This window comes from Episyrphus balteatus, chromosome 2 (assembly GCF_945859705.1).
Source record: "Episyrphus balteatus chromosome 2, idEpiBalt1.1, whole genome shotgun sequence".
Taxonomy (NCBI): Eukaryota; Metazoa; Arthropoda; class Insecta; order Diptera; family Syrphidae; genus Episyrphus; species Episyrphus balteatus.
Window position 1 is genome coordinate 66,548,827 of NC_079135.1, and position 12,393 is coordinate 66,561,219.

General features: G+C 31.2%; 2 protein-coding genes across 2 annotated transcripts; one reads left to right on the top strand and one right to left on the bottom strand.

Moving 5' to 3' along the window:
- Positions 1-553: 553 nt before the first annotated feature.
- On the top strand, positions 554-6,630 carry LOC129910262 (cytochrome P450 18a1). Its single transcript, XM_055987565.1, has 5 exons — positions 554-1,792; positions 2,314-2,435; positions 2,951-3,380; positions 3,537-3,801; positions 5,420-6,630. Exons 1-5 carry the CDS (start codon positions 1,411-1,413, stop codon positions 5,826-5,828), a joined length of 1,608 nt encoding a protein of 535 aa, XP_055843540.1. The 5' UTR covers positions 554-1,410; the 3' UTR covers positions 5,829-6,630.
- LOC129910263 (cytochrome P450 306a1) lies at positions 6,538-11,891 on the bottom strand. The gene is made up of 8 exons (XM_055987566.1): positions 11,751-11,891; positions 9,811-10,105; positions 9,564-9,709; positions 9,228-9,433; positions 8,794-9,130; positions 8,591-8,725; positions 7,065-7,239; positions 6,538-7,005 (listed from the first exon to the last, which is right to left on the bottom strand). The coding sequence occupies exons 1-8, from the start codon at positions 11,763-11,765 to the stop codon at positions 6,824-6,826; spliced, it is 1,491 nt and encodes a 496-aa protein (XP_055843541.1). The 5' UTR covers positions 11,766-11,891; the 3' UTR covers positions 6,538-6,823.
- Between the last annotated feature and the right edge of the window lie 502 nt (positions 11,892-12,393).

The following is a 12,393-nucleotide window of genomic DNA, read 5'->3' on the forward strand; positions in this document are numbered from 1 at the left end:
AAAACACGAAAAGCTTGTCCATCCATCTCGTTTCGTTTGTACTATTGTACGCTATGTGGGTTCGTAAATATTTGCCAAGCATTCATATAGATTGTTATTATTATTCTGGTAAACATTTAGTAATCGCTACATCGTAATCGGGGTACCTACCTACTGCTGATTTATTATTATTAATCGACTCAGCAACGCCCATACAATGATGAAATGGGTATTGGTTAGACGCACTAAACTGCTTTGATCGAGTTTTGATAACTGCACCAGGTGATCTGATAAGGTGCAATAATCTTCTCCCTTATTACGTTCTCTTTAGTTGAAGCACATGGCTTCACATTCTCTTAAATGTGTTTTGTGAATGAAATTAACCCAGATATTATAAAAATCACTTATCAGTTCAAGGAGAAAAAAACCAAAGAGTATTTCCCCACTTATTTATGATCTTAACACATCCCCCTCCTACAATCAAGTTTACTCTTCGATCAGCAAGTGGGGGTTCCTTCTCTTTCTTTCGTTCTCTGTAAAGTGAGCAAGAGGCTACGATCAGCTTCCCCAATGATTGTCCATTCAATCTTGGCTTGGACGAGCTCCACGATCGAGTGCGCCTCGTTGTCTTTCTGTGACACCACACCGGTTGATTTTACGAAAACAAAAATGTATCTGAAGTTCATTTCGTCGTCGTTTCGTCGTCGTCATCATCGTCATAGTCATAGTCGTCGTCTGTGTATCTTTGACGACGAAAATAAGAGAGACATAAAAGAAGACAGCGGTGGTAGCGTTGGCGGTGCGCGCGTAAAGTTGAGAAGAGACGGAACGAAAGAGTGTCAGTGTGTATAAATTTTTATGTTGTTTCTTAAAATTCTTTAACGATCTTTTACTATACGCTCGGATTGACTTTATAGTAACCAGCATATAATACATAAACAATTTGGCTCTCTCTGTGTTGGTGGTTTAAATCACACTCTATGGAACTCAGCTCTCAAAAATTAAAAAGAAAAAAACCTCTCAACACAGAATTTACCTACGATTTTCATCTTTAACGTGTGTGGATCATTTGTTTACGCGCCCCCTCTACGATAGCCCTCGATCGTCGTGCAAGTAGTGAGTGATCCGATCGTGTGCGCCGGCTGTTATAAAAGTAGCAAGGACATATGAACTGAACATTAGTCGAAATCTATTATTAACGCAGCGCAGTTTCGACGCTAGAGCTTAATATTTACGCTACTTTTTTTTCGATTGTTTATTATTTTTAATATTTGAATATTAAAATTAGTAGTGTCAATTGTTTAAAAAAAAATAATTATCTTGGAATTTTTTTCAATTTTTTTTTTCAAAAAAAAATTATAAACTTAAAAAAAAAAAAAAATATTTTTTTTTTGTATTTTATAAATACGTTCAAACACAAAACTTTCAAAAATGTTATCAGAATCAGTTCTTATAAAATTACTGTTTGGTCAGTTTAAAAGCAATGATCTACAACACACACTTTTGGTGTTTTTGACCATAATATCGGCGATAAAATTTATTCAGTGGCTATTGAGTTTGTACAAGGAATTAAAATCCTTGCCACCAGGACCATGGGGCTTGCCTGTTATCGGATATTTGGCTTTTATGGGAAATGAAAAACATACTCGATTCATGGAATTGGCCAAACGTTACGGAACTCTATTTTCAACGCGTCTCGGTACCCAATTAACTGTTGTGATGAGTGATTATAAATTGATAAGAGAGTGTTTCCGTCGCGAAGAATTTACAGGCCGTCCAGATACTCCATTTATGCAGACATTAAATGGATTTGGTAAGTTTAATAAAGGTGTAAAAAAATACATAAAAAATAATTAGTGTGTGAAATAAATGATGTAAATTTTTATGCTGACTCGTAGGTTTTTTTTTTGTAGTTTGTGTATACTGCACAAAAGTGTAAATTACCTTCTAGTAACAAGAAACAAACAAAATTAAGACTGTGCAGTATTTTTTTGTACAATTGCTGCAATTTGAAATTAACAATTACAAAATTAGTTACACGAGTTTAAGTTTTTTTTGTTGTTTTCCTCAATGCCACCAACATGGTTTCGGAGTTCTTATTTAGGGCAGTGGAGTAGATTTATTTTTATTTAATTGTTCTTTTGGTTATTTACTTGTTTTTTTTTGATTTGTTGGTTATTCAAAAGAGAATGAAATAAACGAAGATTGTTCTAGTTAAAATTTTATTTTATGTATTTTATTTTTACATTCAGGTGTTTTTGATTGTTGTTTTTTTTTACTTAGAAAAAATTTAATTCATTTTCTAAAGTTTGCAATATTTGTTTTTTTTTTTAGGAATTGTTAATAGTACTGGCAAATTGTGGAAAGATCAACGTAGATTTTTGCATGAAAAACTTCGTCATTTGGGTATGACATACATGGGAAATGGCAAACAAATGATGGAGACAAGAATAATGGTGAGTTGAAATTACATTCATCAAAAAAAAAAAATTAAAAAAAGAATTCATTGGATTTTCTAAAAACACTTTTGATCTAAAATTTCTATTAAGATATTTTCAATGAAAAAGTTTGATTTTATCTATCAAATTTTTCAAAAAAAAATTTTTTTTTAGTATCTAGAATTTAAAGTGAAAATTTTGAAATTGTGTTTATACTCAACCAATTTTTTTTTTTAACTCAAAACAGAAATTGTTTTTGATGTTTTTGATTATTTCTAAACAGTTTCAAAAAAAGTGAAATGAAATTTCGTTGCATTCACTTTTTTTTTTTTATTTACATAAAATCTTTTCACTTAATTTTTTTCATATCAATGAATTTTAAGTTATATTTTCAAATTTTGTATTAATTTTTTTATTTCAATCAATTTTACATACATATGTGAAATCTTCAATACAAATTCAATTCAATTCGAAAAAAAAAAATAATAAGCCCGATACTCATTTCCATTTTTTTTTTTAACCAAATTTTTCAGACTGAAGTTCATGAGTACATTCACAACTTGCACTCAGCCGAAGGCCAACCCATGGATATGGCGCCAGCAATTTCGGTAGCTGTAAGCAATGTCATCTGTGGCATTATGATGTCAGTTCGATTCTCCATCGATGATCCAAAATTCCGTCGCTTTAATTTTCTTATCGAAGAAGGCATGCGTTTGTTTGGAGAAATTCACACAGTCGATTATATTCCAACTGTTCAATATTTCCCCGGTGTATTAAATGCCAAAAATAAGATCGCTAAGAATCGTGAAGAAATGCAAAGATTTTACCGTGATGTCATTGCTGACCATAAGATATCTTATGATGCTGAGAATATAAGGGATTTGATTGATGTGTATATTGCAGAAATTGAAAATGCTAAATTAGAAGGTCGCGATGGTGAATTATTCGATGGAAAAGATCACGGTGAGTTTTGTGTACCAACACAAAAAATGGAATTAAATTTCTATGTCCCTTTAACAAAAATTGTTAAATCAAGCTTATATTATAAAACAGAAGATACTTATCTATTGTCTTTGTTTTGTTTTTTTTTTATTTATTTTTTTCATACACCAAATATAGAAGAACAAATCGTACAAGTCATCATTGATTTATTCTCAGCCGGCATGGAAACGATCAAGACCACTTTGCTGTGGATCAATGTATTTATGCTGCGCAACCCTGAAGAAATGCGTCGAGTTCAAGAAGAGTTGGATCAGGTTGTTGGCCGCCATCGATTGCCATCGATTGAGGATTTGCAATATTTGCCCGTGACTGAGTCAACAATATTGGAATCAATGCGCCGCTCAAGCATTGTACCATTGGCTACAACACACTCGCCAACAAGGTAAGATACAATTTTGTGGCTTTGTTACAGGGTGATTCAAATGAAACGTGTCATTTAAATAAATATGTAAACTATAAATTTTAAAGAAAAGTCCTGACAAATTCAAAAGTAGTTTTTTGAAAAAAAAAGAAAAAATGTTATTTGGAAAAAAGTAAAAGATCGCAATTTTTTTTCAATAACGATTTATCACTATTGATTATTATTTTTTTCTTCACTTACAAACAGAAAATTCTTGTTCGTGATTGTTATTTTTTGACGTTTGACAAAAGTTTTAAATGAATCACCCTGTTTTTATATTTGTTTGTTTTGTTTGCATAGAAATCTCTTAATCTCAAGTAAAATGAATGTGTGTATATATTGAATCACCTGCGGTGGTGGTGGCTGCGGCTGCGCAGCGCACTTTTATTGCCAATTATAATTGGTCACACCGGCTTTATAAAGGTAGCGTGCGTGTTGCTATTTGTACTACTTCTGAACAGGGCTGGAGTATGGAGTATACTCATGAAATAAAGGAATCAATAGATGCAATCAAAAGATAAACAAAATTTAAAGTTACATTCTATCGAAACAATACTGTACATGAGTGATTCTTTACTAATTTTGATATTTAAATCGCGTTTTTGTTGTTATTTGGATCAATCTTTCTCAGAAATAAACACTCTTCAATAGCGTCTGCCAAAAATTGTCTCTAAATAGCTATATAAATAATTCACCAAAGTATGTTCAAAGTGTCAGTACCGTGGCATGTCATATTTGTTTTCTTTAACTTTCTCAGATAAAGCTAATTTTGGGCAGCCAAGTTCAAAAGTTGTTAAATATTTGATGGATGAAATAGTCAGTAATGAATTAATTTGTGCAAAACTCTAATTGAATCTTTTAAAATTGGAAATGTTTGCTCAAATCGTGCAATTGTCTTAGTGATTAGAGATTAGCTTGTATTTTGTTTTCTGTATTCGAATGAGATGAATCCGTCCCTGTTTTAATGGATGCCTTTCGAAATGCACTTCAAGAGTTTAATGAACTGCCTTGCCATAGAAGTTGTATTTTCGTTTTCTACATGCTTTTTTACTTTTACATGTTTGGAGTACCTACATTTTATTTATGTACATGTATGTGATGAATTAACAACTTGTTTGAATGTGTGAAAATCAGGCCAATACTTTGATGAAAACTATAGGTCGCCGAATGATGGTGTGAGTTGCAAAGAAAAGTTGAAGAAAACATTACGCAAACAAGCCAGACAAACAACTTGAACATGGAGAGCAGTGTGTAATGCGTAAATGGCTTTTGAATTAAGTGTGACTGTTACTGATGGTATGTTTAGCGGCAGTGTAGGTTAATCTCGCGCCAAATTAATTTTTTTTTTTTGAAAAATAAAAAAAAACGAAATGAAGAAGATAAAGTCGTGAGAAGATCTGATAGAGAGTACTTGATAATATTTTAGTGATCATTTAAATGACACTTATCACAACTTGACACTTAGATAAAAGAGCTTAAACCGATTTGAAAGATTACATAAAGAATTTCTTGAATAATATGAGAATGCATTCAATTTTTTTTATAATCAAATACCAAATATTTTGACGTTATTAACAATCATTTTTTTTTTTTCTTTCAGAGATGTCGAAATTAATGGCTACAAAATACCAGCCGGTTCACATGTTATTCCCCTCATAAATTCAGTGCATATGGACCCCAATCTTTGGGACAAACCCGAAGAATTCAATCCTCGTCGTTTCATCGATAGCGAAGGCAAAGTTCACAAGCCCGAATTCTTCATTCCATTCGGTGTTGGTCGTCGGATGTGCCTCGGAGATGTACTTGCTCGCATGGAACTATTCCTGTTCTTTTCGTCATTTATGCATTGCTTCAATATAAGCCTACCCGAAGGAAAACCACTGCCCAGTCTAAAGGGAAATGTTGGTGCCACAATTACTCCAGAATCATTCAGAGTTTGCTTGACGCGACGACCCCTTACACTTGCCACTCCTGAACCAATACATCAAAGGAACGTTGGTTTTCACTGAATCCATTAATTCCCATGGCGGAAAAGATGCTACTTTCGCCTGAAATTTTGTAAGGGAAATCTAATACAAGATCCCTGTGCAATTATGGCAACATAAAGTGGTTCCAAATTTCCAGAGCACGGTCTGGTTCCTAAAATTCATTCAAAAAACAAAAAAATTCACATTCAAACATATATTCAAATTCATATACTGACTCATTTCAAGAAACAAAAAAAAAATACATTTAAAGGTATTCAAAAAGCACGATTGCTGGAGAAACAAAACAACACGTGCAAATGGCTCTGAGCATATTTTCTGAGTCCTTGAGTTCGCGGGATGGTTTACCATCCAACAGCTAGCTGGCTTGTGTGATCAAAACAAAAACATTGTTCGAAAAATAAAAAACAAATGTCGTGGGCATATATAGCTCCTACCAATTTTATCCACCCCCGCGCTGTGTTCAGTTTATTTTTAAACAAAAAAAGACAAAATTCTGTGGTTCTAGTTTGTAGAAAAAATTTATTATGTAAACACTCATTATACAAAAAAAAAAAGCATTTATATCATAAACAAAAGCCATCATGTATAAATTCATTTAATTTAATATTAAAAAATAAATTTAAAAATATATGTTAAAATAATATTTTTGCAAAAAAATTGATTAATATACAATTTGTTGAAAAGAAAAAAAAATGTATACGTACAAAAAAACACGTACCTTTTATTTTTGTTTATAGTGTATAAATGTATCTATAAAATATTTAATTCGAATAAAAACAAAATTCTGAGTGCCAATTATAGAGTAATAAAACAATTCATTGTACAATAATATTTAATTTCTTTTTGTGTTCATTAACTTACAAACATTTTTGTTTTACAATATATAAACCTAAATAATATTAAGTTTATTGCATTGTTTTTATTTTTTTTTTAAATAATTGTTGTTATGATGTATCTCTTTTTATTATGTAAGAAATTAAAATAAAACAAATATTTTTAATAAAAAAAAAGTATTCTCATTTTGAAAGTGGTTTAAATAGTAGTTTATGAGGAGGTGGTGTTAAGGTTATTCCACATTCACCTTCCATGTTGATTTCCTCATTCGGTGGAATATAGATTTCAAAGTTTATTAGAGTCAAGCCGACAAAGAGAAAAAGTAGCATTTTGGCCATTTCTTCACCGGGACACATTCGCTTGCCTAGAATTAAAGAAAATGGTGAATAAAATATATACCTGATAAAAGTACATTTTCCTCACCTGATTGAAAAGGTATAAAGTGTTGCGGGCTGTAGTATTTGCCTTCAGATGTAATAAAACGGTAGGGATTGTATTCTTCGGGATTTGGCCATAAGTTTGGATCCATGTGAGTTGCCCATAACAGTGGAATTATCATTGAGTTTTTTTCAATTTTGTAGCCATTTATCATCACGTCCTAAAATTACATCAAACAAGAAGTTTAGAGAGAGTAAAAAATTGATAAAACAATTTTTCAAAAAAACAAATTTTCTTGCATTTCATATTATTTGTTAATTTATCTTAGCAAACCCGTCAGAAGATAAGAGAGAATATCAAAGAGAAATCAGCAATCTCAGTATACTTATAGAAGATTTGTTCGTTTGCAAAATGCCTCAATTTTGCTTGTCGAAAATTAAATTATGAAAAATTGAAATTCAAGAGAAACAGTTTTCATAACACAAACAGCAAAAACAATTATTCAACCATCGTTTACAGAATTAATTATAATTAATTATTTTAAAATTCTGTAACCAAAACTTGTGTTTTTCAAAATTTTATCAGTCAACAATTCTGTAAACAGACAATGGGCAGGTTCAGAAACGTTAGGGACTAAATATTTAGGTAATTTCTCGGTCTCTGATTGGTCAACTGTCAAAAAAATTCCTTCAAATCTAGGTAATTTTATTGGAAAGCTGACTGGAAAATTAGGCAAGAAAATTTTCCCTAAAAATTTAGGAAAGTTTTTTTTGTCAACATGACAGCTGATTGTTTTTAATTACAACATAATTAAATTTATTTGTGTGAAAAACGAGTAAAAAGTGCTTTATCGGTTATAATTAATAATTTTATTTATTAAAGTAAAGTTAAATTTGGTGTCTGCCCCACGCGATCTGTAATTTTCTCAAGTAAATTTCGAAATTTGACAATAATGGTGTATCCAAACAAATTTAGTAAATTTACTCAAATTTCCGTTCAGAAATTGACGTTGCCTAAATATTTAGTCCCTAATATTTCCTGAACGTGCCCAATTTCGGAATAAAGCTTTTAAAATCCAGAATATTGAAATATAGAATTATGGATCGACAGATTTTTGGAATACAGATCTAAGGATTTACAAATTTTTAGAATTTTATAAAAAATAAATACATTTTAACGAAACAGATCCAGAATTTTTGGTGCTACTTACAGAAATATGATCACTAAACTTCACTCTCTCATTTCTGTAGAGAAAATCTCGGGTTGGGGTCATAATTCTCTAATTTTTAAAAACTCTGTATTCTTTTATTATTCTTTTTAAACTACCAATTTTTTAACATTAAGCATTTAATACATAATTTCGGAATAAAGAATTTTGAAAGCCAAAATTTTTGAATTAAGAATTATTTACAGAATTTTATACAAAAACTGTCTTAAATACAATTTTTAAATTTGGTTTAGATCAGTTGAAAACAACTTCAAAACGATTTTTGTTTAAATTAAATTTTGTGCAATATAACATGTTGATAATTCTAATTTTAAGAAAAATAAACTAATAACTAAAATCTCACCTTAACTGTTCCGTGTGGTATTCCTAATGGTACCACAGCCCGAATGCGTTCAATTTCAGAAACACAAGCTTTCATTAGGTCTATACTATCAATATCATCCAAGCAAATGTTATCCTTCTCAAATGTTGCAAGTTCCTGCAGTTAATGAAAATTTAAACAAAAATATAAAACCTCAAATATTAACCAAACAGTTATGTTTTTACTTTTCTTAATTCATCTTGATATTTTGGATACTTGGCCAAATATAAAAGAAGCCATCGTAACGTTGTCAAAGTTGTGTCAACGCCAGCACCAAATAAATCAGCTAGTAAATGTCGCAACTGATCGTCACTATACAATTTTGCACTCGGATCATTGGCCTCAAGTCGTTTTTGCTTTTCTTGTAAGAAACAATTAAGAATGGTCACTGGTACTTGTTCGTTGTCAGACTTCATCTTAAGGCTCTTGTTGCAATCATCAATTATGCGATCATAAATTTTGTGAGTCTTATTCTTTCCTTCCAATAAAAATTTAATTGTTTTCTTATTTGAAGGTAAAAATCTGCACAAGATATAGAGACAAAGGGTTATATTAGCTAATTTTATGGCTTTGGTATATTTATTGCATCATATCCGGTCTCTAACTTCAGTCGGCATACCTAAGGAACGGAAGAAAATTAACCACACCAGACACCCCTATGTGCTTGACTCCTTCTTCGGCAAGTTCTTGCAGGTATAGCCAGATGACATCATGCCTTTCGTATGTGATACCAAAAACCAAATCATTCACAATGTTGCCCATAGAATGGAGAAGCGCGTGCATAGGATTGATTTCTAAGGAATTCGAAGACTCTTCATGCAAGGTCTGTGCAAATAAAAAGAAAAAAAGATCACAAAGTTGAATTAGTCAGTCGCAAAAAAACATATCATGTTTTAGAAAAGAAGTAAAGATGAATCATTTAAGAATTCCTTGACTTTTGGTATATCCTTCTCACCTTGATGAAATCATCGACGCCTATGCGAATTCTTCTTTCAAGTTCTGTCCTAGATGGACCAAATTTTACCATTCCCATGCGTTTGAGCCAGTCAATAATCTGACGACGCTGATCTTTCCAAAGTGGCCCTTCAGCACAAATAATGCCTGCAAAAATTCAAATTAAATATTTTATTTTCAAAATCAAGTTTTATGCTCAACTCTTTCGTTTAGTTTGGTGTTTTAGTGTTTTATGTTTTGTTTCTTACCATATCCACCCATTATACCATGGGTAACAAAAAGTGGAGCTCTTGCTGTAAATTCCTCACGTCGAAAGAAGTCACGAATAACAGATGCTTCTGAAAGAACTATAGTGTTGATATTTCCTAATGAGAGACAATAAGTTGGACCATATTTTCTAGCCAGTTCTTCCAGAGTCTTATAAGGGACACGAGGGTTTAAAAATGGTAGATATCCGAGTATTGGAACTCCCCATGGTCCTGGTGGGTAGTTTCTTGTTTTATGAAATCTCCAAATTAGAATTGTGGTTAGAACCAGCAAAATCTATCAAGTAAATTATAAATCATAAAAAATAAATACGTTCCACCATTTCGGGTTTATATTAACACGAAAAAATATCATATTTGATATTTACATGTTTCTCTAATTTTATATTTCATTGCTTGAAAAAATCTCAAATGAAGGTTCTTTATTGTAAAATCAGGGAGTATTTTTCAAAAGACATTTATAATCCAATAAAAGATCTTGAAATCAACAGTAATTTTAGCTACCAACTTATTTATTGATACTTGTTGCAAACATTATGCGTGGTGTTTTTTCAATAATTCATTATGCAATAAATGTTTGAAATGCTATATTTCTTTTATTATGTTGGTATCTTAGTTTAATTTTTTTTTAGAGCAAGTTCAAATGAATCTGGAAAAAACCGCTTCTATAGCAAGTACCGTCAATAACAGTTTTTTTTTATTTCAAAAATATGAAAAACAACTTTTCCATTTTGATCATATAACAAATATATTTTTTGGAGAAAAAAAAATTGATTTAAACATAATGTATTTTCTATTTCCCGGACATTTCTGTTAAATAAAATTTATCGACTGGATTTCAACCAGGAAGTTGGCAGTTTATTATTAGGTATAATTTTTTTTATTTGTTGAGCCCGGTGTCTATGAGCAAGATCCTAGGGCCACCAGACGTTACTTATTTTCGCAAAGATAAAATGTATAGAATTACGTAGTGCTAGTACATATACTATTACTACTTGTTGCCTTGGAACGATGGCCATTTTACCGGTAACAGATGTTAAAGGTTGGTAAAAGAAGTACTTACTTTCCTTAAATTCTCATGGCTGATTATAACGTTTGTTTTAGAAAATATTATTAAAAGTTAAGTTAATAACTAACACTGCCAGACCTATTTCGACGGCCGTTTTTCTTTGCCAGACGCCATAAAGCTTTCAAAAAATAATTTAATTTTACTTATTTTCTCAGACTTGATTTTTATAATGATACTCAGGAAACTAATTCAATAATTTTTGTAAGCTGCCAGACCAATCGGATGGGCCTAACACCTTCCCAGATAATGGGGGTCTGAGAAAAAAAATCATAAATGCGTTTTGACATAAACGAGGTTGGATAAGCTAACAAATCTTCTAACACTTAAATCTTAAACAAAGTTCTGCCTGTGTTGAAAAATTTTTTATTTTTAATGAATGCTGTATTGTTCATGAACACCCTCTATAAACATTTTAACAAAACTCAAATCTTACATCAACAAAAAAATCTTCTCGTATCGATTAGTGTTATCATGTGTGATGCAAATGATATTTGAATTGATTTAAAAACTCCCAAGACAATAATACAATTCAGGTAGGTACAGCGATACACTGTTATCTCATGGGGTAAACAATTCAAGATAAAATCAACCTTCAAAATAAAACCTAAACATAATAGAAGTTAAGGAATATTATTCGATAGCTCGAAATCAACGACAGCCTCAAATTACGTATTCTTGGCTCATCATCATTTTTTACGATTTATTTTCATTCGTCAAAAAGAAGAAACGAAGCAAATGTTGTTAGATGATACTTAAATATAATATTTTTAGGAACAATATTATTTCGTTTGTTTCTTATTTTTAATGCCATGTTGTTGAAGAAAGAATACTATAAAAACCAATTACTACTTACCACTGCTATGAGCATTTTCCTTTTAAATAAACAAAATACACACTCTTGATATCTTAATAATGAGCTAATGATCAACGACAACAAAAAAGGAATACAAAAAAACTCGTGCAAAAATTTTATATAGAACTGCCTGGAACACAGTCTGCTGGATACTGAAATTGAAACATGAACAGAGAATCTTAAATAACGAAAATAAAACTCAAAACGATTGTCAGAACGAAGTGGACGCGACCTAAGAAGATATCTTCCTGTCGTTCTTCTTATCGCAGCCTTTTTTTTTCTGATTCGTTGTCGCCTGGCTTTACCTAAGCCGCTGATGTAGTTGAATAATTCATTGAAATAATTTAATTTTCAATTTTGTGTGCCTTTGTGTATAGCATGAAATTTGTCTCCGATAGTGATTGTATTTTCACTTAAATTTGGAGAAAATCAAATCACTTAAAATAATAATTTAGAATAAATTGGATTTTGGAGTTGGATCTACTTTTTGAAGATTGTGTGTGCGTTGTAATTCAAATTATTTGTTTCATATTTGATATCTGACTTTAAAACTGCTGTAGACGGCTGTAGAATTCTGAGTCGATACTAATCATACAAAATATAAATTAATGTTTCTGACCCTAGCTCCAATTTTTACTTTCCT

Bases quoted from the DNA above. Each gene is read 5' to 3' on its own strand.
- LOC129910262 (XM_055987565.1), top strand. From the start codon at position 1,411: ATGTTATCAGAATCAGTTCTTATAAAATTACTGTTTGGTCAGTTTAAA. The intron at 3,381-3,536 runs GTGAGTTTTGTG...CACCAAATATAG, and splicing joins ATTCGATGGAAAAGATCACG to AAGAACAAATCGTACAAGTC. The intron at 3,802-5,419 runs GTAAGATACAAT...TTTTTCTTTCAG, and splicing joins ACAACACACTCGCCAACAAG to AGATGTCGAAATTAATGGCT.
- LOC129910263 (XM_055987566.1), bottom strand. The intron at 9,131-9,227 runs GTATGCCGACTG...TATCTTGTGCAG, and splicing joins AATTTTCTTCCGTTCCTTAG to ATTTTTACCTTCAAATAAGA. The intron at 7,006-7,064 runs GTGAGGAAAATG...CTTTAATTCTAG, and splicing joins CTTTATACCTTTTCAATCAG to GCAAGCGAATGTGTCCCGGT.